General features: G+C 44.0%; 1 protein-coding gene across 3 annotated transcripts in view; it reads right to left on the bottom strand.

Annotated features, from left to right (window-relative positions):
* Nucleotides 1–27,021, bottom strand: part of PHLDB2 (pleckstrin homology like domain family B member 2) — a 96,103-nt gene that overhangs the window by 51,095 nt on the left and 17,987 nt on the right. For all 3 annotated transcript variants that reach the window (XM_066619413.1, XM_066619411.1, XM_066619412.1), the window contains exons 2-4: nt 25,502–25,604; nt 17,379–18,715; nt 1,904–2,287 (exon numbers count right to left, since the gene is read on the bottom strand). In XM_066619413.1, coding sequence (XP_066475510.1) covers nt 1,904–2,287; nt 17,379–18,715; nt 25,502–25,547 — 1,767 coding nt within the window. In that variant the 5' untranslated portion in view covers nt 25,548–25,604. The remainder of the gene's footprint in view (nt 1–1,903; nt 2,288–17,378; nt 18,716–25,501; nt 25,605–27,021) is intronic.

Genomic DNA, 27,021 nt, shown 5'->3' with positions numbered 1-27,021 from the left:
CCAGCATACAGCAAGGCTGGGCAAGGCCCCTTCCATTGAAGGATGTGCACTGTATTTCTCCATTGCCTCAGACCATGGCAAGTCCTACCTGGGGTCCCACAAGTATACAGTGTCTGCTCTTCCACTCCCCCTTTGCACATTCCACCCAGGCTTATTTTTGGCATTAGCGACAGAACATTCTGCAGCTCAGTCGAACAGCCCTAACATTTTATAGCACTGTTTCTCAAACTGTGAGTCAGGGCCCACTAGGTGGGTTGCAAGTCAATTTCAGGTGGGTCGCATAGAAACTAACTCAGTAGCCATTGAATATAGAAAGCGGAAAACATAGGGTATAGAGCCACTGGGCAAGGCAGGCTCCTGGTGGAGAGAGACATGGTGCTTTGCTCTGAATAGGTAGGCATATGAGATGCTGGAAACAGGGAAGGTTGTGTGCTTGGAGAACGATCCAAGTCCACGTTCTGCTTTGAATCCCAAACTGGAATGTTTGAATTCCAAGTTACGTAAAACATCAGCATGTGTATGCTGTGTAATGGGACCTCTGGCTGATCATGGCTGAGGTTTGAAGCCTAAATTGATGATGTCACTTCTGGCCATGACATCACTTCCAGGTCAATGACATCACTTTTGGTGGTTCCCAGACAGATTGTCATTCTAAAAGGTGAACATAAGAACAGCCCCAATGGATCAGGCCATAGGCCCATCTAGTCCAGCTTCCTGTATCTCACAGCGGCCCACCAAATGCCCCAGGGAGCACACCAGATAACAAGAAACCTCATCCTGGTGCCCTCCCTTGCATCTGGCATTCTGACATAGCCCATTTCTAAAATCAGGAGGTTCCACATACACATCATGGCTCGTAACCCATAATGGAGTTTTCCTCCAGAAACGTGTCCAATCCCCTTTTAAAGGTGTCCAGGCCAGATGCCATCACCACATCCTGTGGCAAGGAGTTCCACAGACCAACCACATGCTGAGTAAAGAAATATTTTCTTTTGTCTGTTCTAACTCTCCCAACACTCAATTTTAGTGGATGTTCCCTGGTTCTGGTGTTATGTGAGAGTGTAAACAGCATCTCTCTATCCACTCTGTCCATCCCCTGCATAATTTTGTATGTCTCAAAGGTGGGTCCTGGTACTAAAAACTTTGAGAATCATTGTTCTATAATTGTCAATGGTCATTATTTAATTAATTCATATCAATAAGGCTGTGTTCCTCATTGCTCTTCCCCAAAGCCAATGCTATCATAATGGTGATTGGAGGATGAAGAGGATGCCTGCAATATCCCAAGAATTGCTTTCCCTTCAACAGATGAATGTTGGATCCCTTTTCACACATTCAAATTCCAAGGATAATGAGCACATCTGGAGGGAACGAAGCTTTGTCCCCAACCTACACACATTTACTTGAATGTCTGTAGAAGGTCCCCATGTATATGGCTCTACAAGCAGAGAGCTCTCTGCAAGCATCTGGGAACCCCTCAAGAGTCCGCATAGTGTCCCACAGAGGCATTGGTGAGGGCTCATGCATTTCTAGGATGCCAGCACTGGTTGACCCTGGCCCTTGCGGATATCCTGAAACAGAAGAACTGGATCTTCCCTCTAACTTCCACTGAATGGTGGAGGATGAAGATCGCTCTGTACCTCATTTCTCCTGGCAGTCAATCACAAACTGCTTTGAGACCTACCCCTGAGAATGAAGAGCCTGTTATTCAGAAAAGAAGGTGCAATCATGCACTTCTCTGGATCAGGGTCACAAACTTATAGCTCTGGTGCAAAACTAAAACATGTGATACACAGTATAGGCTTAAACTTAAAATTTAAAACATTTCCTTTGGTAAAAGCATAGAAACAGTTCCAATCTGTTCTATCCAACCATGCTTTTCTGCAGAATGTTTTGTGCTTACCTTTGCTATGATGCTTAGGTAGGAAGACTCATTAACACTCTTCAGGAAGGCAGAAGGTGGTAAAGGTGAACTTGTCCTACTGTCATTTAAATGTTTATTGGTCCTGATCCCTCTAGAGGAAAGGAACCCCATAGCATTTTGGCCAAGATCATTGAATTCAGAGAAGCTAGAATCACCAACAGGAGATTGCAAGTGGTTTCTGAATCTTGTGTCCGGCATCATCTGAGAATCCTCAAATACAGAATCTTCATCAGACAGCTGAAGCTTTTCCAGTTCTTTATTGATTTTCTGAACATCAGCAACAGTTGTAACAGTGACAGGATCATTGTCAGGTCTGGAATATTCTGCACATAAATGGAGAATGGTCTCTAGCCGTTGGCGCTCCTAATATTGAAAGAAAGAATGAAATAATGAATAAAAGGAGGGGAGGAGCTATGTACACCACATTGATCTTCTTAGAGGAAGGACGGTGTAAGAATGTGAACAATAAATAAATAAAATACTCAAGCTGAAAGACCTGATACATACAGAAAAAAACAGCAGCCACCTATAGTGGAAAAGGATAATTTCTTGATCAAATGCTAAAAAGATACAGGCATCCCCTGGTATCCATGGGGGATATATTCCTGCTGCTGTCACAGATACTAGAAACTACAGATAGCAGCAAACCCTACTCAAATTCCCCATCGTGCTCATGACTTGCCTCTCTTTGTCTGCAAACACTTTGCAAACTAAGCTTTTTCTTCCTTTTGCTTTGGAATGCTTTGGAAAAGGAAGCAAACAGTGAAGCCCAAGACTCATAGTTGCTAGAGGAATACTAGAGGGGGTGACAGTGGGAATGCTAAGAGGAACAGAGGGATAATAGAGGGAGCATACAGACTGTGAGAATGCTAAATTCTACTGCTTGTTAGCGCTCTCACTATTGTGCCTTCTAGTGTTCCTCTAAGTAGGTTCTCACTGTTTGCTTCCTTTCACAAAGCCTTTACAAATGACCAGGGGGAGGGGGGAATTTGAGAACCAAGGATAAGTGAAACTGTGGATATGGGACCCAAAGATACAGAGGGACACCTGTAGTAAGCTGGCACATTCTATACCCATTTACTGGGCTGCAGAGATTGCCGATTTCAATTGATGTTACTTCTCAATCAGATGTATAAGGCGGGGAGAGGGTGGAAATGGTCTCCACTGTATCTTAACCGCTGTCCCAAGCCTGAAAGCTCTACATGGGATTACTTGGTTCTGCACCAGCAAAATAACAGGCACAGATCTGAGTAGCCCCACTGATTAGGCTGGGTGCTAAACAAATGTTCCTTTTCCCCAAGGAGACCTCCCACCTGCTCAGATCCAATGCTGGATATAGTGTGGGTCCAGTGGTCCCACTGTTGGATAGGACTGGGCCACAAGGCTGCAATTCTATGCACTTTTACCTTAGAATATTTCCCATTAAACATAGTGGTACTTACTTCTGAGTAAACATACATAGAATGGAGCTATACATCTATTTCAAAATCTAGATTGTTCCTTGTTTATTGACTTCTTATATACAAGACCAAAATCACATATGGAATCTTCTACAGCAGTGGTTTCCAAACTTTTTAGAGGCCCTGCTGCCTTATTTATAAATGCTAAGGGGTGTGGCTACAATGGTGATTGGGCAGCAGTGCTCCCCCCACAATAGCAGTTTGTTTAACCCTTGATGCACATAGCTTAATCTGCCCTGTCAGTTTTGCGAACCACCAAAAAGTGGGTTGCGACCCAGTGGTGGGTCTCAGACCCACAGTTTGAGAACTGCTGTTCTATGGCTTTATAAAGTGAATCACTTTTAAGAGATTACGAACACCCTCAGAAAACAATGTTCTGAATAGCATAACATCAAATCTGTATAATGCGGGATTATAAACATGCACTGTAACACACTCTACTTAGAATCCTTTGAAAACTAGGAGAAGCAAATTCCTCTGAAGTCACTCAGAACGCAGCAACATCAGTAACAAATGAAAAATCCTGCACTACTCTTTTGTGCTTACATGTTCATATAAACACTCTCAAGTAATGACAATACTGAAACCATGGCTAATTCACAACACTATTTGTGGGAGAAAGCAGTAATTAACATACCTCAAGAACAAGATATCATAATTTTAAAGGATGGTTCTTCATTGTGCAAGACAGACCTATTTCATTAGCCCTATCCTTTGCATTTAGAAGGAGCAAACTTGTTTAGTTACTCTTAACTACAAGAAGGAAAAACAAAAACCTTACCTACCAACAATTAATGTGTAGTTTGCCTTTAACCTCAACACTTGCCATGACAGCCAGCACAGATGCATCCAACTTTCAGCATTTCCACATTCAAAAGTAAGAACATGCAAAAAAATACAGAAGTAACATGCAGCTCTATGCATGTTTGCTTTTAAGTAGGGCCCACACAATGAGTCCAATGAGGCTTACGTCCAAATAATTGTGCAGAGGATTGCAAATCCTACTTTCAGTTTAGCCAGCCTCCAGGTAGTAAGGACATTTTTTAAACCAGCAAGGCTCCCCTTTTGATCAGAGGAAAAAAAAAAATCTTAACACTTAAGCTTAACAAATCAAGCATTCTGTAGATCTGTGAAAAACGTTTGCAAATGTATGCCTGAGCCCAACATCCTCCTTAAAGATTACCAATCAGCTCTGCACTCTCTTCTGAACTGTGCCTTCTAGCTGGAGTCAAAATAGTACTAATCTAGCTGAGCTAGCAGTATAGTGTTACTATTCAAAGGTATGATTGTTAATTATCCTGTAGCCTAGCCGGGTGTCCCTTCCTCTCCACTCCTCCTCACAATTTAGGCATGGCAGTAAATGATAATAGACAAAACAGCAATGAAATCCTGGCACCTCAAAGCTCCTTTGTTCCCTCCAAGCACTTTCTCCACCAGTCTCCAGCTCCCTCTTCATAGGCTTAGCCTGTGCTTGCTCTCTTCCTCTCAAGCCTGTATTCTTTGTGCCGGCAACCCATTTCTGAAAGCACCGCCTGACTGCTGGCCAAGAACTCCAACATTTATCCATTCCTGGATGCTGCATTGAGGGGACGCTTCGCTGACACAGTGGCCACCTTCACCACCACAGCTCAGAGACAAACAATACCAGATTACCGAACCCAGCCTCACGACAGGATGTGTTCGTTTTAGCACCTCTCCTCACCCACTCCCCAGAACACAGGACATATCAAATTGCAGCCCATACAACTACAATATACCTTCTGGTCTAGCCGAGTACCAGCACGGTAAGTTCTGATACTGCTAAGTGCCAACACCACAACAGTCTATATTATGTACTAAAAACTCTCTTTACTTTGAGTGAACATAGATTTTATAGGGGAAACCAATGCATACTTATCTGAGAGCATACTCCACTGAACACAGTGGGACTTCTTAGTAATAATGTTTAGGCTAGCATGTTAGCTCCGTGAAAATCCTGAGAATCTCAGCATTTTAAGAACTGGGAACGCAGAGAAATGCTTCTAAAAACAACTACCGGTACTTCAGACTCAAAATTCAAGGACCCCAATGTGACACCGTTTAAAGCAAACACTGGATTTTTAAATCTGACACTGGCAAACCTGAAAACAGATTATTTGGGTAATTCAGCAAGAAATCACAACCTGAATGCTTGTATGTATAAGAATGTGGCTCTGTCCAGTAACAAATATAGCTTCCTTTACTATCATCACTGTTGCACAAATACTGTAATAGGAGAATATGTTGCCTCATTTCTATTTCAAAATGTGCAGCATGATATGAGAGCTGATGCACAGGAAGTTTTGTCGACTGCTATTTTGTGCCGTCTCTTCTTATCGTTCCATCGGCTGCCAACAACTAGTCCCGGTTTCATTGCACCTGCATTCTGGACTTCATACCATAAAATCTGTTTTGCAAGTCAGAAAAATGCAGTGCCAATTGGCTGCTATGGGGGACTGGCTGTGGAATTAACAGAGCGCATATAGTCAAGTTTATTTTTAGTTACCGCAGTGTATTTCATAAAATATAATGCAGATGAATTACAAAATACTGTTTCTTGTAAATCAAAACTCAAAGGGCACAGTCTAGTAGGATTCCCACCTTTGAACTCCTCTCTGAAATGAGTAACAATTGTACAAGAGTCTCAATAGCTTCTTCTTTGTACCTCCCATTATACACTATACTTTCTTCTGTGAAGTTCCTTTCAGTTAAGGCAGGGGGTTCTGGACTTGGGCCACCGAAATTCCTCTAAGCCAAGTAATGGAATCTACTAGTCTGATTAGAGGTTCATGGCGGGGCAGTACAATCTGGAATGCTTTCCCATGCTGACACTGTAACTACCACCTTTGCCGCTTCACTGTAGGGAAAAAAGAAAAAAACTCTTTACCATGATTCTCATGCAATTTTGCCAAACTCTGAAGTGCAAGACTTCCCGTTTCATTTAAAGGGATAGCGCACATTAATCCTGTAAATAAAGCCTGAAGTCTTGCACTTCCTGCTTTAAGGAAACTGCAAGGGAAGCAAGGTAAGGACGCGAATGATCCACTTCTTGCATGGTCACTTGGGAAGTGGGTTGCAGCTTCTGTCAACAGTGCACTGCCAGGAGGCAGCAGGAGACTTGGGGTAAAGTGCATCTCAATAAACCACCCCTCAGAGCCCTCATAATGTTCCACAGATGTAATCCGCTTCACTTCGGCTTATGGATGGGATAACACTGGTCCACGGCCGGTCATAGTAGGCGTGCCAGTTCTCTTGATTGATCATGAGTACTCAAGCCTCACAGTTCCATTCTTGGGTTGCTATCAGCTCCTCCTCATATAGGATATCTATGGTTCTGTTAAGGTGAATAGTATTTCGAAACTGAGAGATAACTTGCTTACCTATGCTGCTTCTACAGAATCTAACCATTTATGCTACCATCATTCCATTTAATAGACAGTCAAATGTCCATCAGTTTAGAAGCAAAGCAAGACCATTCAAAAATAAGGTAATGGTTCTTATGTATTTGGAGGACTCCCTAGCTACATGGAAGCATTTGTAAATTTAAAGAATTAAAAAAAACCACAACAGCCCTGTGAGCTTCTAGGACCTATGGGATAATTAAGGACACTGAGAGTTAAAAAAAAAGTACTCATCTAATAGGCTGGAAAGGAAACTTCCACATTCACAAAACCAGACATTCCTGATGTTGCGGTTACCTTCTGACTGCTTGTTTATTTGTTGGGAAGAGGGAAGAATAGTTAGCTGTTGCACAGCTATACTGTAATAAAAATCTGAATTTCTCTATTGTCTCCTATGAGCAATTCTCGTTTCATCCAGGACAAGAAAAAAATGTTGGTAAATGAATTGGGACCACAAACTGGAAGTCAAACAAATTGTTGCCCCTTTCAGACATTCTAAAGGGAAGGCTCTAAACATGCATAGGGCGGGGAGGGCAGATTCCTACTACATTCTTTGCATAGTACAAAGGATGTAGTAGCACATCTGCATCATGTATGCTTGCCCACATATGGACAACTATCTACATTCAGAACCTCTACATTTGCATGATTTCCAGTCATGGAAAGGTATACCTATATGCATAGACTGTTTATAGGGCAGGAGCAGAGCCTGTTCCTATGATGCTGACCCACTCCTGCCCCATGTACGATGAATGCATGTGGAGCAGCATGAATGTGTTGGGCTCTTTCAGAGCTTTCGTGATGTGTCAACAAAACATGAGACCCAAATGGTATTGCTTCCATTATTACATTCACTGCTTTGTGAACTACTTTTTGCCTTGAAAAATAGTACATAAATATTCATAACTAATAATTTTCTTTTGAAGCATGTAAAGCCTGCATGTGCAAAATCCAGATACAAATGACAAGTGAAATAACCTTAAATTCTACTAAACTGTTGAATGTAATCTATGTTTTTCTCTTGGGCATTTTATGGCATAAAAGAAGCTCAGAAAGACCCAAGAATCAAAGATATACCATAGCCTTCATCTTCTACACAAACACTTATAACTAGGGATAGTCTTAGGCAGCAGTGCTCAAAATTGCGTGCCTGGAATGCAGTCCCTGTCTAGACTGCATCCAAGCGTTCCGCTCAAGCGCAGTGCGAAGTCCTCTTTGTTTGGAGGACAGGAACCCTCTGGGCAGTTGTGTGGTCTGTCTTAAGAACAGCCCCACTGGATCAGGCCATAGGCCCATCTAGTCCAGCTTCCTGTATCTCACAGCGGCCCACCAAATGCCCCAGGGAGCACACCAGATAACAAGAGGTCTGCATGCTGGTGTCCTCCTTTGCATCTGGCATTCTGACACAACCCATTTCTAGGCCAGATGCCATCACCACATCCTGTGGCAAGGAGTTCCACAGACCAACCACATGCTGAGTAAAGAAATATTTTCTTTTGTCTGTCCTAACTCTCCCAACACTCAATTTTTGTGGATGTCCCCTGGTTCTGGTGTTATGTGAGAGTGTAAAGAGCATCTCTCTATCCACTCTATCCTTCCCGTGCCATCCCGTTTGGGAAACAAGCAGTTTTGGATAGCATGTGAGTCCAGTACTATATTAGCTTCACTGGCTCTGCTGGTATAATTCAAAGGGTTGGTTTTATGGATTTATTTAAAACTATTCTGAACCTCCTGGAAGGAGTCACCAAAGGCAGTCTACAAGTGTTTAAAAATGGAAGAGAGTGGGACACTCCAAACAAAAGCACAGAAGCTGCATTAAAAAAATCTTTAAGATCCCTACAGGAGAGCAGGCCCTATCAGGTGCTCAGGCACCATCAGAAGTATGTGTGGTGGAGACACAGGAGAGGCCTTTCATCGTGATAGTGCGCCGGGTATGGAATCCTTGACAGTATAGCTATAGGGGTGGCTCTACTGTTAGTATTGTAAGTGCCACACTGTCATTGGAGGCACTCTGGGCAGTGATGGTAAAGGATGGTGAGTGGGAGGATCTTGCATCCCAGAAGGATATGCAAAAGGACATCCAGGAAGATGAGATTGCCCAGAGGGTCCCTGTCCTCCAAACAAGGAGAACTTTATGTGATGCCCGAGTGGATCCAAAAGGTCCGCTCACTGGGTGGACAGATCTGCATGAATGCCAGATCCAGCCTCAGGGCCACGGTTTGCGTGATTCTGGTTTAGGCATACTAAAAGCCCAAGAGAAAAAACCAAAAGCCCAGTCCTAAAGGTGGAACATGCCTCCAGGTTTCAGTGAATCCAGTGATTTCAGGAATCCAGTGGTGGAACATGCCTCCAGGATTTATGGGGAGGGGGCATGATAATGGCCAGAAATTATGAATGATTGCCCCACCTCACCCCACATATGACTGAAGCCACTATATAGCAAGTATTTGTGGTCCAGCATGCATCCAACAGTTGGGCAATACTACCCATTGAGGATGTAGTTGGGATGAAATGCAGAGAAGAACACAGTCCTTTTATAAAATAAACTATACTGTACTCATTTTATATACATAGGAAAAGTTGATCTGCATGGCTTCAGCTTTGTTACACTTTATTTCAAAAACTGAGTATATACAAGAAATACAGATAGTAAGAACCTGAGAGAAGCTTTCCACCTTCAGTCCCCAAGTCCTCATTACCTAGTTAAAGACCAAATGTGGGATCATGCAACTGCTTGACAGGCTGCAAAAGAAAATAATGCAGCACAGTCAACTCTTAGTACTGACCCAGAACGACCAACCGTTTGATTTGGTATGTCTACACTGATGGATCTTTCCAAGGCTCCGAAACCGGGACCTACAATGTGTTCAACGGGTGATCTACGATGTCTGAAACTTACCAACGAATTCATTGTTCATTTAAAATCCATGTCTCTCCAATTGTTTGGTGGACCAATGCATTTTCTAGACCTGCAGCCCCACACGTGCAAATGTATAGATGTAGATATAGTGCTATGGGTTTTAAATCTCCTGTAATGAAATATGGCTAGCCATGCATATCTGCACAAATGTGTTTGTTCATGTATGTATAGAAAATGCATGTGTGCGTGGGGGGGGGGGGTAAATACACATGGAATCAATATCCTTGAAACTAAAAAAACCTCAATATTACACGCAAACTGAGGCATACTTACGGCTGGCTTCAGTTTTGTTTTTTAAGTGTCTATAAGTAAATTTTAATTAAGTAGCGCCATCTAGAGGTTAAACAGTACATTCCCTTAAACCAGAAAGCACTAGGTGATTTTACACTACTTAGACACTGGAGGCAGAGCTATCAAGTTCATCTCACTACTTTTACCAGCAGTTCATGCCCTAAGTTCAACATGCCAGCAACATGAGTCACCAAAATAGCACATTTTTTCCAGGGTAAAAATATTTTCACCTTGTTCATAGTTCATTAACAAATAGTTTTCACCTTGTTAATTTTCACCTTAACTGTTCAATTAATTTTCATCTTGTTAATTGTTCATTAACAATTAGTTCCATAGCTGGAGTCTCACAAACTGAGCCAAATTACTGGTCCACACTTTGTGATGGCTTCTCTAAAGATCTCTTGGAATATTTATTCCAGGTTGCTTCTGAGAAAAAAAATAGAGGTTGAGACTAATTATTTGCGTAGGTTCCATAGCAAATCAATTTAAAAAAACAAAGTTTCTTTGCTCCAGTGATTTAAAAACAGCCTTGCTGACCTTTTGACTCTAAGATAAGTCATTAAGAAGACAATCCATCAACCCTTTCTCCTCCAAGAGCTTAGAAAGCTTCACTCAGCCTCTCCCTTCACCAATGCAAAGCAATCACCTTTCTTTCACTTGCTCAGGGGAAAGGGAGGGGTCCCCTAGAAGGATTGATGGATTGTCAGCCAGCTGCCCCCCTCTCTCTCATTAACAAGGCTATTGTTAAAGGACTGTTCAGTTTCTTAAACTGATTTAAAGGGGTGCATTTTCTCCTTCTCCAGGGATCAGCACATTCCTTCTCATTTGCAGGGGCCATTTGTGTTTAGTCAAATCCGTGTATAAAAAATCCTTGTATAAATAGGCTGGACCTGTAATGCCAAAATTTTGAAAGAGTCAATAGCAGGTGCTGAAATTCTTACATAGATATTACTATTTATGCTGGCAACCTTCAGTCTTGAAAGACTATGGTATCGTACTCTGAAAGACTATGGTATCGTGGTTCTGGAACAGCGTCTAGTGTGGCTGAAAAGGCCAATTCGGGAGTGACAATCCCTTCCACACTGGGAGCAAGTGCAGTCTGTCCCTGGCCTGTCTCCCTGGCTATGGGCCTTCCTTCTTTGCCTCTTTGCCTCAGTCTGTTGGCCAAGTGTCTCTTCAAACTGGGAAAGGCCATGCTGCACAGCCTGCCTCCAAGCGGGCTGCTCAGAGGCCACGGTTTCCCACCTGTTGAGGTCCACTCCTAAGGCCTTCAGATCCCTCTTGCAGATGTCCTTGTATCGCAGCTGTGGTCTACCTGTAGGGCGCTTTCCTTGCACGAGTTCACCACAGAGGAGATCCTTTGGGATCCGGCCATCATCCATTCTCACGACATGACCGAGCCAACGCAGGCGTCTCTGTTTCAGCAGTGCATACATGCTAGGGATTCCAGCTCGTTTCAGGACTGTGTTGTTTGGAACTTTGTCCTGCCAGATGATGCCGAGGATGCGTCGGAGGCAGCGCATGTGGAAAGCGTTCGGTTTCCTCTCCTGTTGTGAGTGAAGAGTCCGTGACTCACTGCAGTACAGAAGTGTACTCAGGACGCAGGCTCTGTAGACCTGGATCTTGGTATGTTCCGTCAGCTTCTTGTTGGACCAGACTCTCTTTGTGAGTCTGGAAAACGTGGTAGCTGCTTTACCGATGCGCTTGTTTAGCTCAGTATCGAGAGAAAGAGTGTCGGAGATTGTTGAACCAAGGTACACAAAGTCATGGACAACCTCCAGTTCATGCGCAGAGATTGTAATGCAGGGAGGTGAGTCCACATCCTGAACCATGACCTGTGTTTTCTTCAGGCTGATTGTCAGTTCAAAATCTTGGCAGGCCTTGCTAAAACGATCCATGAGCTGCTGGAGATCTTTGGCAGAGTGGGCAGTGATAGCTGCATCATCGGCAAAGAGGAAGTCACGCAGACATTTCAGCTGGACTTTGCTCTCAGTCTGGAGAGGTTGGAGAGCTTTCCGTCTGATCTGGTCCGGAGATAGATGCCTTCTGTTGCAGTTCCAAAGGCCTGCTTCAGCAGGACAGCAAAGAAAATCCCAAACAAGGTTGGCGCAAGAACACAGCCCTGCTTCACTCCACTTTGGATGTCAAAGGGGTCTGATGTGGAGCCATCGAAGACAACAGTGCCCTTCAAGTGGAGGAATTTGCACGAGTGCTTGAGGAATCTCTTCCAGGCCCAGCCGACGCAAATGCATCCAACAGATGGGAACATTTCAAGACTGCCGTTTACAACACCGCCTTGTCCATATTTGGCAAGAAGACCAACAAGACGGCAGACTGGTTTGAAGACCACTCTGAGGTGTTGACACCAGTCATTGAGGAAAAGAGGAGAGCTCAAGCAGCATACAAGGCCTGTCCCAGTGAGCGCAACCTGCAGATCCTCCGAGCTGCTCGCAGCAAAGTCCAACAGACTGCCAGGAGATGTGCTAACGACTACTGGCTCCAACTCTGTTCCGAGATACAGATAGCAGCTGACACGGGCAACATCAAGGGGATGTATGATGGTATCAAGCAGGCCCTAGGTCCAACACAGAAGAAAATTGCCCCTCTGAAGTCTGCAGCAGGCGAGGTCATCCAGGATCGGGCGCAGCAGATGGAACGCTGGGTGCAGCACTACTCTGAGCTATATTCCAGAGAAAATGTAGTCACCAAAGAAGCGCTGAACAACATTGAGTGCCTGCCTGTGCTGGAGGAGCTTGACACACAGAATTATTTATTATTATTATTATTATTATTATTATTATTAAAAGTATTTTTATACCACTTTTCAACAAAAAGTTCACAAAGCAGTATACAAAGTCAAATAACTAAATTCTACTAAATAATTCTACTGCAGCTCCCTATAGAGGAGAAATTATTTTCTTGGTTATATAACTCTCTCCCTTGGGAGAGGGAAGAGGGAGGGAAGAGAGGTAGGCTGATGCTGGGGAACTAGAAGAGCATTCATAAGGCATCACTCTCGTTCAGCCACTTGTTCATCAACATCTACTGTGCATCCCTGTCCAGAAACCATGCATTGTAGCTGCTCCTTAAACTTTAGGTGTCTCCCTTTGCTGTCCACAGACAACCCTCCAACAACTGCAGAAGTCAGGACCTTCCACACACTCCATGCCATGTAGATCACAAGGGAGTGGTCCACATGGGACCCCTTTCCAAGGGAGTAGTCGTATCCAAGATTGGAACCTGGGCCTGTGTTTCATAGAGATCCTCATGCAATCCTCTTCGTCCAAGTGTACATGACTAGGCTTGTGGTCTGGATGTTGGGGGATGACACATACCCCACAATGTGCCTGCCTCTCATATGACTTGCCAGCCAGGCATGCAAAAGGTGAGTTTGGTCTTGATTCTATATTTTCTATGACAATGCTTGAACCTGACTCACCTGGTTCCTAGCCCAGAACTTTCTGTAGTGAGCTAATGGAGGCCACACCTGTAAAAATTTCTCAGTTGCTTGTTCTCTGGTTGCTTGTTCTAGTTCCTGCCTGGCAAAACGGTTCTTTCCCTCAAATGGGTATTGCTTTCTCAGGAGGACTGCAACATGCAATTCTTAACCTGGAGAGGCCTATGCGACAGAACTACACACCTATGTTATTTCTCTGTTGTGCAGTTTTTGCTGTGTTTTGAATGTATGAGCGTTCAAATCCTTCTGTGGTGCCTGTTTTGGGCCTCTTCTGAGCCACATGGAGTAGAAGGTGCTGTGGTATTTCTGTGCCTGGCATGTTATGTGTGGTAGAGAAAGGGTGGAATAGGGAATGATGCAGGTGGTGTGGTAGGGAAAGGGTGAGGCACAGAATGAACAGATCCTTCCTTGGCTATTGTGCCACCCCTTGACTAATGTATGTGCCAGTGATGTTGGCATGAATGCTGGGGGAGTGGCTGGCAGGATTGTTCTGTACTGTGGGGTACAGAAAGGCGAAAGATTAACAATGCAATCCTATACATGCTTACTCATAAGAAAACCCACTGCATTTAATGAGGCTTACACTTATGTGTATAAGAACTGCTCTTCCTCCTCAACTTTTGTTCTAGGTCCTGAACTTACGTAGATGTAACTGGGATATCAGCACAGCAGGAATTAATCTGCCTATAATTTATACTCTTAAAATATCAAAATTGTACTATTTGGTGTGTTTATATGTACTAAGTTATACAACACACGCGTCGTGTTCTCAAAGTAATTAAAGGAGGTTTGAGAAGAAAGGACTGCTTACGTTTGCCCCATTCACCAAAATTTCTACCCATTTAATGAAAAAAGGGGGGAAAATTGCAACAGCCTTGTTTACTTCCCAGCTACATTTTGGAAAATCCTCTATCTCTACCTGCAAGTTTGAATTAACTCTTAGGAAAATATTCTTCTCTCTGAATCATTATTACTGAGTGCAGCTTCAAACTGTTAAAAAAAAAGAATGAGAAATTAGTGACTATACAACAGAAATGGCTCTTGATTGTGTTTTGTTTAGAAATTTTTTTCTCTTGCACTGCACTGGGAAACAGAGTGAGTATTATATCACAACCACCACTGAAGAGAAAGCATTACACAGAGAGGCTTCTGGGAAGGACAGCAGAATTACAGCTGCAGAGGAGTTGACCTTTCGAAAGAAACATCAGGCCGAGGATAGAAGGAACCACTCCTACAAACACGGGCTTCCTTCCAGAGGCAGTTATTTTGGTTTTAACGCCTCCAAATTGTTTGAACATGCAGTCCCCCCCAGCCCCAGTCTTTTAACTGGATAACCTGAAGGACAATTACTCTTGCAGAATGCTAAAAATGGAAAACTAAATGGAGAGGGAGGAAATTCCATCACATGTAAACATTCAGACTCTTGAACATCTTAACATGTTGCAAAGCCAGCAAGCCTATCCTCCTATTATAGCATGACGTCTAATAAGAAAAAGTGCTGGTGTAAGAGAAAGAGCAGCCAAACAAATCAGGATATATTTTTTTCATCTTATCTTTAAGCCAGAAATAATTCCTTAGATATTCTTAAGGATATAATTACTAGTTCCTTCAAATCTCTCATTATAGATTTTTCTTTTAAGCTACATATACAGTTTAGCAGTTTCGACACTCTTCAAGTATGTTCTATCATTTGTGGCCATGTGACACCCAGTAGGATTCTTTGATGCTCCATTCTGCATCTAAAACATGTTTTTCTGCCCACACTTGTCCTTCCTTTCAGCAGACCACACAGAAAAGTAAGGGCCCAATCCTATCTAAATTTCCAGTACTGGTGCATCTGTGCCAATGGGGCATGCACTGCACCCTGTGGTGGGGAGGCAGTCACAGAGGCCTCCTCATGGTATGGAAGCATCTTTTCCCTTACCTTGGGGCTGCATTGTGGCTGCACCAGTGCTGAAAAATTGGATAGGATTGGGCTCTAAATCAGTACATTGCTTGTCAACTTCTGTGCATCAATGGAAAGAGAGCAGCCAAGGCAAAGAGGCCTATAGCCGGTCCATACATGCATGCACATTGCTTGATTTCTCATCACTTAGAGCCCAATCCTATGCCTATATACTCAGAAGTAAGTCCAATTATCATCAATGGGGCTTACTCCCAGGAAAGTGTGGATAAGATTGCACCCTTAATTACTCAACTGGTTAATTGCTGAGGATGAGATGCTGAGGAAGTTTTATCTCCAACAGCTCAGGTTCATTCACACACTATTCGTGATGAACGTATATGTATGAATGATCTCTAATTACAGCCGTGCTTAACACGACTTTCCGCCTGAAAGGCGCTTGCTCTTGACTTTCCGCCAGGCACTTGCTCTTGCACAGCAAGCGTCTTTTTACACAACAAAGAAGAGGCTCTTAATGAGGCAATGGGTCTCCAGAAGCCTGTGCAGGGAGTACCTGTTTGGCACTAGATGGGGCAGAATGTTTGCATGACGATGGCAATATGAGACTGTATCCCTATCATTAAGTGACACACACCTGTATTTTAAAAAAACTGATGGGAACTCGTTTTTTAAACAGAAAAACATGGCACTGTGGTGAATGCTCTATGTTCTAATCCCCTTTATATTTCATCTGTAACAAAGTAAAACTGCGGCACTCTTCATCTGGAATAATGGGTGTTCAGTAATTAGCTTCCATTAAACCTGAGGGCAGTAGCATAGCAAGGGTGGGAATGAGGGGCGGTCCCCCCGCATGTCAAGTACACCTGGGGTGTCAAATGTGCCACTGGTAGACTTGGCTTCCTCTGGGGAGCCCGAAGTGGAGGCCAGGTCTACCTTCACTTTGAGCAGCTGCTCGAAGCAAAGGGTAGAGCTTTGCCTTCATGTTGAGATTCCCCCAGTGGATGTCAGGTCTACTGGCTGCTCAAAGCTGGGCTGGACCTGGCCTCCGCCTTGAGATCTCCTAGCAGAGGCCAGGTCCACCAACCTCTTGAAGCAAAGGGTAGCACTGGCCTCCACTGAGGATGGGGGTGTCTCGAGGCAGGCATCAGGCCTACCCTTTTCTTTGAGTGGCCAGCCCTGGGTATTCAATTCCCAAGCTATGCCACTGCCTGAGGGTTGTGATCATACTTAGAAATCTCTTGTGTGCAGTGAGTTAGGGGAGACATTAACCAGATTAACTGTTTTCCTCTCCTGTTTTCCTCTCCTGAGGGATTTGCTATTTTTATCTGTTATTCCCTTTCTTTGCTTTTCCCAATCTTGAGCGATAACCTAGCCCCCAGTGAATATTAAATCTTCAAATCTAGTTGCCACAGACCAGTGATATTATGTCACAGAGGTGAGTCCTTGGACATTCGCTACCACTACAAATTGTCCACATGGTCTTGAGGAAAGGCAGAAACTTAACCAAAAATGGAAATATTCTCTGACTGAACAATCACTGACAAGTAATTTCTTTGTTTGGTTCCTTCAGCAAAATTCAAACAAGTATGCCCTCTGCCCCCAGACAGCTTAGCCTGGAGACATAGGTTACTTATCCAGTTACCACAAAACAATGACATCAGCTTTCTTCTTTAAAGGCTGGATCTCAGCAGTATACAATTTGTTGGCTTTTAAGTATGTGATCACTCTGGCAGGATGAATTGCTGTAATTTCTAGCAATTTCCTACATGATGCAGATGGATTCATTACACTGCCCTGATTTTAAGGCACTGCACTACATGAGCAATTACCTGTAAAAGACTGACATAGTAAATACTGTCTCACTCATGTACAAGGTTAAACACCCCCATTTGAAATCACAGCAGCAAACATTGTGCATACCACACCCACCACTGACAGCTCTAATTTGCAACAGTGAGCTTTGGAAACAAATATTCTTATAAACCAACAGGAAAGAGGTATTACCAGTCGCTCCATCTCCTGCTCTTTAAGCCTCTCTTCCCTCTGCCTCCTATGGTAGTCCATCAGGTCATCCCTTCCAGAAATGGAACTAATGCTGTTCTTTCTCTCCCGTATGGAAGGCGTCTGCCTGAGACTTTCCAGTTCCGCTTCATCAAACTCCATGGAACTGCTGGAGACTTTCCTTCTGACAGGGAAGGATCTCTCGGAATCCACAGGGGCAAAAGAATTACTGGGACTGATCCCCACGAGTCCAACTCTATCAAAGTCCTCAGATGTGTACGAGGAAGAAGAGGCCAGAAGCATTTTCCGAGCTATACGAGGGCTGGCGGGAACACTGAGCGTTGAATTCACATAGGAATTGGCTTCAGATGCAAAACTGGACAATGGTGAACCCCCTGAGGTGCAAGAAGAAAAATTAAGGTAATTGTCAGCATCTAGTAGACTCTGAGGTAGAAGATCTTTTTCCATAGTCTTTTTTCTTTTAGAATTACCAAGAGAGTTTCTTGGGGGTAAACTTAGCGGCACAAGCTGGCTTTCTGTCGACTTGTAAAGCCTGGGTAAAGAACGGCTATGCGCTCCCATGTGGCTCAGGGAACCACCAGAGTACTTCCTGGTTCTAGAGCCCAGAGTTCCCACTGTTGTGTCCTTCTGTTTAACTGGTCTGGACTGAAGCGCTAGGAGATCCTGAACATTCATCCGCCTGCCCTGCTTTGGACTAGAGGGCATACTAGTGGCTCCAGAGCTGCTGACTGGTGAAAGAATGATCTCATTCCCTGAGCTTCCATTCCACATGGCAAGAAGAGATCCAGAGTTTTTCCGCCCATCCAGCACTCCTGGGAAGTAGACATTATCATGAGATTTATTTTTCTGACTGTACTTTGAATAGGGAAACTTATCCAGATGTTCGAACTGTTTTTCATTTTCTTGGTTAGCATATATATCAAAGTCTCTCTTTCCTAGGCTGTATCCACTTAGAGATGGAGACGTGCCCAAAAAGGAGCCCATGTGCTTTGCAGATATATTCTTGTCTGAAAGATAAGAGCCCTCACAAGCCAAAGGTTTGCTGCCTTGGATTTTGGTAGCAGATGGCATGCTTTTAACACTGGACGCAGGACTGGATTTAGGTGGCACAGCTTGCGAGAGGGTTAAATAAGAACCAGAGTAGTCAGTATTGGTTTTAAATTTCAAACTTGATGCATATTTCTTCTGGTTGAGCCTTTCCATTATATCCTGGAGATCATTTTCAAGTGAATTCAGCATTGACTCCTTTCCTAGACTAGTGTTTTGTAATTCCATGTGGCTTTGCAAATGGCTACAGTCATCCATCATCTTACTTGAATCTGAGAGATGAAGAAAGAGTGAGGAGGGAATCAGAAACCATTTTTGCAAGTGAATTACTTCTCTTTTAACCTGCAGTAAGGTTACACCTAATCTTTAGTGCCTCATATAACCCACATGAAAACCATCATGCTTTTCTAGTAACAATTATTATACTTCAGAAGTTATTAATTTTGGAGAGTGTGTTTCAAAGCACTTTGTAAAAATAGTCAACTTTCAAACACTAATACCACGCTAATCTCTTTAGTACTTCTGATCTCAGGTTAACTCAGCTGGTCATTCAGACCTGCCCAACACACAAAGATAGCTTGTGACCAGGAGCGGCCACAGTTTGGTGGCAGGGCACATGCTTAGCATGCAGAAGTTTCCCTGACATCTCTAGGTAGGGCTAAGAAAGACCCCCATCTGAAATACTGCCAACTGGCATAGGCTCAATATGGGACTAGAAAAACAAATAGTCTGGCTCAATATCATGCAACTTTGTTTATGAAATCCCACCAAGTCAAATGCAGACACCACGGTGGCCACTAGAGTCTTGATAACTTCTGCTTCTACCTTGGGACTACCTAATGTGAATTGACAAGCACATGACAGACCACAATACATGGCTGGTGGGCTGTATTTTGCTTGCTAGCTCACAAGTTCTACCAGTGATGTGCAGTCAGGGGAGGCAGAGCCTCACCTAAGCCAACAAGTTAAAAAAAATTAAAGAACCTAAGAAGTTAAAAACAAATCATATACATTATGCCTTTCCCAAGCTGCTCCTCTTTGCTCCAGCATACAGTCTGTTTAAAGTTGCACACACACAAACATGGAGCGGAGCTGCCAATCAGCTCAGTTGCTTTCAAGAGACAAAATGGCAGGGATCCCTGTGTAATTAAAGCCACCAGGGAGAACTACCTATTTGTCCAATAACAAAGACAACGCTTGTGTCATTGGTCTCTGGGGAAGCATCAGGAAGACCTGCCTCTAGCAGGTGTGACTGTAATCATGGGTGTCTTCCAATTTAAAAAAAAAGGTAGGGCAGCTAGCTTCCAATCAAAAAATAGCATGACACCTGCATCAGCAAGCTCTGGTGAGGCAGGGGGAAGAGTTGCTTCTTGCTTCTCTCCTGCGATGAAAAAGTAGGGAACCTGCACATACTGCTCTGTATAGCACCAGGAGAGGCAGTTTTCCTGTTGTTTCAGGGGGCCTGGTCTGAGCTCTCCCTAGTGGGAGAAGAAGAGGCGAATTTAAAAAAAAATTATTTCTGGGGAAGGGGGGAGAAAGTTTGTGTGTATTTCAGCAAAGAGCTTAAGACAGGAGGGAGGGGGGAGAGTACATATTGCCTCCCTGGGCCTGGACCTCACTGCACATCACTGGGTTGAAGAGATCTCATCTAGATTTTTCAGAATATCCCAGATAGTTCACTCTCCCACCTCTCCCTGGCCCAACAAGAGATAACTGAACATGGAATTCTATTGTGGTCACAGCAATACTGCTTATGATCTATGAGCCTACCCCATAGGCCAGTGGTCCCATTACACAGTATGCTTCTGTTATTATTTTGCATAGCTTGGAATTCAAACATTCCAGCTTGGAAGTCAAAGATCCTTCTCCAACTACACAGCCCTCCCCTCCGTTCTAGCACCGCATCTTCCCACCTATTTAAGGCACAGCACCATGCCTTTCTCCCACCAGGAGCCCACCTTGCCCAGCAGCTCTGCACCCTGTATTCTTAGCCATTTTCAGTGGCAGCTGAGCTAGGTGCTACAAATTGGCTTGAGACCCACTGAGTGGGTCCCAACCCACAGTTTGAGAAATGCTGCCTTAGGGGAATAACCCCATGTTACTGAAAGTGAATGTTGATTTTGATTTTGAACAAAAACCTTCTGTTCTGAACTATGAACACCCCTTAAACCACAACACAATTATGACAAGTATTTTGTTTTCTACTTGCTTGCCAAGAAGCACAATCCAACCTGGGAGTTCTCACATACTAATATCATTTCTAATGCATGAGACAGCAAGAAGAATGTAACTCAGTTCTGCCTTTTTCGGGTTGGCAGGAGTTCCTGCTAAAATAAGTAAATAAAGAGGAATCTGGAGAGCTTGAGATGACTGAAAAAATCCCAGGCAAACTAAGCTCTATAAGTGAAGACATTAAGGGAGGGGTGATGAACCTGTAGCACACAAAATTCTTTTTAAATCTGAAATGCTATGCAAGGAAGAAACATTTTGCTACCCCTCCCTTTGCTCCATACTTACCTAGCATTTAAGGTTTAAAGCAGGGGTCTCTAAACCCCGGCCCAGGGGCCAAATGCGGCCTGCAGCAAGCCTCTATCCGGCCCACAGCCAGGCTCTTGTCTCCTGAAAGCCTCTGGCTCACTCAACTGAACACGACCAGAGTTGTGCTCTGGTTGTGTCTGGAGGGTGTTCTGATGGCCAGAGAGGTTGAATTAATGAGCCCATTTATTCATTTATTCACTCATCTAAGTTCCATCTCTTTAAATTTTATATTTAAATTTTTTTCCGGCCCTCAGCACCATGCCAGATATTTGGTGTGGCCCTCTAGTTTGGAGACCCCTGGTTTAAAGAAACACATTCTTAGCCTCCCCAACCCTCCCTAGTCCTCAGAACACGACCAGAGCTCTACTTCGGTCGCGTTCAGAGGGCTACAGGTTGCCCCTAATCGGGGCTCAGTGGACCCGTGTTGAGCCAGATCTGCAATAAAATTACGCAGATGATCACCTGCATGGTACACCCCCTCCTAGAAAGTCTCCATTTCGTAGCCAGACAGATCCTTGCAAGGCGAGTGGACTCACCTACAGGCAATGAGGGCCCCCTCCATGGAAAGGCAGAGAACCATGTGGAGCACCATGGGGGGGGGGGATGCTACCGCCACTGCTCACTGCCTAGGTAAATCTATGTCTGGCACTCCACTTCAGTGACAGCAAGGCTGCACAGACTGGTGGAGACGGTACCGTGCCAGCAGACCTCCCAGTACACTGGCCACACATCACAGTATGCTGGCATAACACAAAGATAGGACTGGGCGCAAATTCTGGAAATCACTTCATGACAGGTAGAGTTATGTAATTTCAAAGCACTGTAAGCGCACCCATTTGTCTACTGTGAGATCTTAATTTTGAAAGGTTGCCCTTCAAGGATGGCCTGTGCAATATTAAAGACCAGAACTCCAGTCTGCATGTATGGTATTTCTTTTTTGCTCAAAGCTATTTGTTACAGCACATTTTTTATTTATCAGTGGTGTTGTCACAGTCGATTAAAATGGAACAGGGAGGAGAAGCACATGGAAAATATTATGCCATTGGCAAGAAACTTCCATTACTCCACCCCACACGCACAAGAATCATTTGATTTAACTGCTATAGTCAATATCTGCAGTTTCATATACCAATCCAAATAGTTTCCAACACACCCTTTCACGGATTGTTATAGTACTCATAGATGCAGCAGGATCAGCTACCCTTCTGGACGATCAGAATCATAGTAGTCTAACCAGATGTTCATTGCACAAGGAAGAACCTGCCATTTACACGACTGGACCAGCTACTGACTTAACCTCCGTCAGGGGGTCAGAGGCTGGAAGCAGGGAGCTCCAACCTCAAACCCCTACTCAGTCACAAAGCAAGTGGCTGACCTTGGGCTGGTAATAACTTTCAATCTAATCTAATCTCACAGAATTGTTGTGAGGATAAAATTTGGGGTGGGGAGGAGAACATCTTATATATGTCATCCTTAAGTGAAAGAAGTGGCAGAACAGAAATTTGAACAACTTCTCTGCCCCCCCCCCCCCCCCAAGCTGGCTTTCTATAACAAATACTCCTTCTCAGACCTGTCAAGATCTGGGAACATTTGGTGAAACAGAAATCCTTCCCCCTTATTGCAAACTGGCACATGTTCAGAAGCTCTCTTTAGTATCAAGCCACGTGTTCCAGGGCTGAACCCAGATATCCAAAACAGGCATACAGATCCAGCTCTACGCCCTATGAAAATTTTATAGATTGCTTAAAAATACTCTGAGTGATTAGTCTAGGAGTTATAAGCAAGCTCCCAAAACAAATGAGCTTAGTTTTCCATCTAGCAGAAAAAGCCAAAATCAGCACCGTGGTCTTTTAAAAATATCTGGTTGAAGTTAACCAACAGTTCAAACAGTGGAAGAATAATGTGTGCTGAGAATCTGACATGTTTATGAACTTATTTCATACACTTATTCTTCAGTCTGATGTCTAATTCCATAGTTAGTACTTTTTTAATATGAAATAATATATAAAACATAATGGTTAAAAAATGACATTTTCTACTAACTGGCAGCCCAATCCTACCTGGGCTGGGCAATGGCTCTTCCACTGTCGCTGACTGCCATAAAGCAGTCAGCACCGGTTGTAAAAGACTCTCCAGCAGTGTGTACAGCCTTCCTGCGCACTCCCAAGCAACTGGCTGCTGCTGATGGAGGTAAGGTGGTGTGGGAGGCAGAAGAGGTGGGGGGAAGCTAAATGATGTAGAGAAAGGGGCGGGGAGAAGGGTGGAACATGGCAGCAAAGGGAGTGGGAAATAAGCGGATTGGGTCCAGGAAGGGGTAGGTTCGGCAGCAGCAGCGGCCACCAAATTCTAACCCCCTTCCCAGACCTGATCCCACAGCACAGGTCCACGTGGATTTGCACCAACTATATAGCTAGCCCAGGTCCAAGTAGACTCCCCACCCCACACCAAGGAGGCTTACCTCTAGGTAAGGGAATAATTGTTCCCTTACCCAGAGGAGACTTACGCAACTGCTTCCACTCCTCAGGATGCAACAGTAATCATTTCGACATCGCTGCATAGGCAGGAGGGAGGAGGAAAGAAAGGATTAGGCTTGTATCACATTGCTATATCCAGATACTGTTTTAACCAAAGAAGATTTTTATGCTGTTTTTGATACTAAGTTCTCCTGCATCTCAAAACGGTTTTACTGGCACTTCCTACTTAGCACAAATGAAACAGTTTGTTTTCATAGGTGTGAGAAAGATCTCTCTCGGGCTGGAGGTCAGCCAGAGTTTAAATTGATTAACTTTCACTACAGAGCACTTGCCTCATCTGTAAAGGCAAGTATTTGCTCCTTAATAGCATTGTCTTTTCCTACTTGTCTGGTTTCTTAAAATAGGCAATTAATTGGAAACTCAGCATTATCAGACCAGAAAGCCAACAGTGCAAATCTCATTCAGTTACTACAGCTACAGACTGAACTGCCAAGGTCTAAACTAGATGATATGTTCACAGGGTGATCATGACCTGTGGGTTTGTTTCATATCAAATAACAGTTGTGCAAAACCCTGATGCAGATCAGGACCACAGTGGGAGAACTGGCACTGAACCAACCACAGAAGTCGTGCAAGACCCTAATCCAGGCAGAAACCCCGATGAGGGGAAAGGGTTAAGGTCATTTTCCCTCCTATGATCCGGATCCAGATAAGGGCCACAGGCAGCTGTTATTTATACTTATAAAAACAAAGAACAGATGCCTAATCACACTACAAGTGATCCACTTGCCTTGTTATCCACTTGGGTTCTGTTCCGGAATCCCCAGTGGATAAAAAAAATCAGTGGATACCAAATCAGCAGAAAAATAACTTTAAAAATCCACTTCCAGACTTCTTGCTCTTCTATTTTCGCCACAGAATGCCTCGGTATAGACACTATTCCACACTGAGCCACTAGATGGGGTGAATAATGGAATATAATGGAATGAATTTATAATTATTAAACAGCGCAAAGGTATGAAATTGGAATTTGGTGCTTTTTTCCTTGTTACAAGGTCCATTTAAAAGTGGACCTTGCTAACAGTGGTAAGTCAAATCAATGGGTATTGAGGTCCCACCTGTATTAATCATCTTATTTGAACCTAAAGTTACTAAGATTACAGGATGAACTTGGACATAGCCATTTTAAAACTACCAGAACAATTACACGTTAAGGAAGTATCTCTGCCGGGGTCCAGCACGACGCCAGACCCCTGCCTTATCTCAGCAGAGCCGCGGCAGGACACAGACAAGCTGTGCCAGGCATTGCCTCCCCCGCTTGCTCCTCGGCTCGCAGGCGTGTGTCAAGTGGGTGGGGTGCGACCGCTGCCTCATAGCTCCCGGAGCAGGTGGCGAGTGTTGCCGCGACCCAAGGGGGCGGCAGCTTGAGCGCACCTCCGACAGTGGAGGCATGGGCAGCCCTCCCGCTAAGGGGGTGTCCACTGGGGTGAGGAGCTTGCCAGGTGGTGTGGCTGCCTCCGGGTTCCTGCCCCACCCATGGCAACAGGGGCCAGTGACAGGGAGTGCCCACGGTAGCTGAGGAGACGGCCGCGGCAGCGCTGTAGCTCCGGCCAGGGCCTCTGGGGGCTGGATGGGCTGGCAGAAGGCGGGAAGAGCCACTATCAGCCATTAGGGAGACTGCAAGCTGGCCCTTTTGGGCTACCCTCACCAGAACAGTGAGGAGTCGGGTCAGGGGACACTCCAGATAAGAGGGAGACATGCTTGTGATGACAGGCAGGCAGCAATGAAGTAAAGCTGATGACTGGGAGAGAAGCCGTAGACCTATGAACCCTCTTGGCAGGACTGCCTCCCAGGAGGAGGATTCGAGTGCTGTGAATACCCCCCCTGGACTAGGTCTGAGGCCTCTCTCCCTCTAACCCACAGGTGGCAGGGGTGTGGGCTCCAGTGACCCAGTTGTGAAGGAAGTCAGCAGTGCCCCCTTTCGCCCAGGTGCCATCAGCCCAGGGACACCACAATATCAATAAATGTAAACAACACAACTCTCACCTGATCCAATATTCTGGTAGGCAAGATTATTTCTGTTTGACATCATAATTTTCACTGGAAGGGATAACCATTACATCCAATGGAGGCATACAAATTTCAGCAACTGAAATTAAAAGAAGAATTTTTCTTTAATAAACAGATGACTGGAATGTTCAAGAATACTTTGAAAACGTATGCTGGATTTATTTATCAAAGCGCGTTTACGGCCTTTTGAACTACAAAGCTGGACAACATAACTCACAAGTTTAAAATCCAAATATAGCTTAAAACAACGACAAAAACATCACAATAAGCAAATGGCAAAAGCAAAGACCAAAAACTTATCAACTCAAGCAGCAGGGGGGAAATACAGTCACACCAAGGAATAAATTAGTTTTATGGTATTCTTATAGGAATGAGAAACATCCCAAAGAGAGATGTTGCAAAAGTGTTAAGTGTTAAAAACGAATTCAGATCCAGAAGTTCATGTGTACTCCCATGCACATATGGAGCTCTTCCATGTTCCATTCACATTTGTTTTCATGAAGAAGCCAATACGCATGGTTATTTCTTTGCACTTGGTCTTTGGTTTCTGCCATCCAAATTTCTGCCACTAGAAGTGCCACCCACATAAGCAGATCTTAGGGTGTGTGTTCCTAGCAACAAACTACCACAAAAATGAATTTTTCATCAGTAGACACTAACTGGTCTCTTTTGTTCATTTAAGTTTTTAAATTTTCTCTCTCTCTCTCTCAACAACAACAAAAAAATAAAACCCAGGTTGATAGCAATAATTTACAGCTGTAAAACTACCTATTGGGTACTAACTGCCTTGAGAAGGACTACATTTGCTCAAGGGATTTTTGCCATCCCTTCCTACCCCCAGAAGTCTCCTGCACCTTCTGAAAAGGAACGATGGAGCACGAGGCAGTCAAGCAAGGATAAGGGGCAGTGGGCTGAAGGAGGAGAAACTCCCTGAAAACCAGCCAGACAAACTTTTCACAAGGCAGGCAATGCCTTCACTCAGTTTCCAAGCATCTCCCTGTTCTCCAACAGCTGCCCCAACTCCATCCCATCCCATTCCTTTTCCAACAGTTTCCTAACCAACTTGGGGAGGGGGTGGACACTGGCTGCTTGGGGGAAAAGAAGGCAGGGAACACACCTCAAGAGAAATGTGTTCTACTTATGCAAATTAGAGTTCAACCCATAATAAATATTAAAGCTCCCAACAAATATCCAGTACAGATTATCCCAGCCACCAATAGCTAGCTCATCTTAAATGATCTTTGATATGCTGTTTCCAAAGATGCTTCAAAGGTCACTGAAAAAGTGGAAAGAAAAGCATGAATGATAGACAGGGTCATAATGAAGAGAAACCATATTTATTTTCATATCTACATTTCATACAGAGCATATGCCACCATTATTAGTGCAGGCGTTTTTCAAGTATCAAAATATATATACACTTTTTATTTAAATCTCAGTCAGCATGATGTCTGGTACACAGAATTTCTAAGACATGAATATTTGAAGAACACTCC

The sequence above is a fragment of the Tiliqua scincoides genome, chromosome 3 (genome assembly GCF_035046505.1).
Source record: "Tiliqua scincoides isolate rTilSci1 chromosome 3, rTilSci1.hap2, whole genome shotgun sequence".
Taxonomy (NCBI): domain Eukaryota; kingdom Metazoa; phylum Chordata; class Lepidosauria; order Squamata; family Scincidae; genus Tiliqua; species Tiliqua scincoides.
This window is presented reverse-complemented; position numbering and strand designations above follow the sequence as displayed.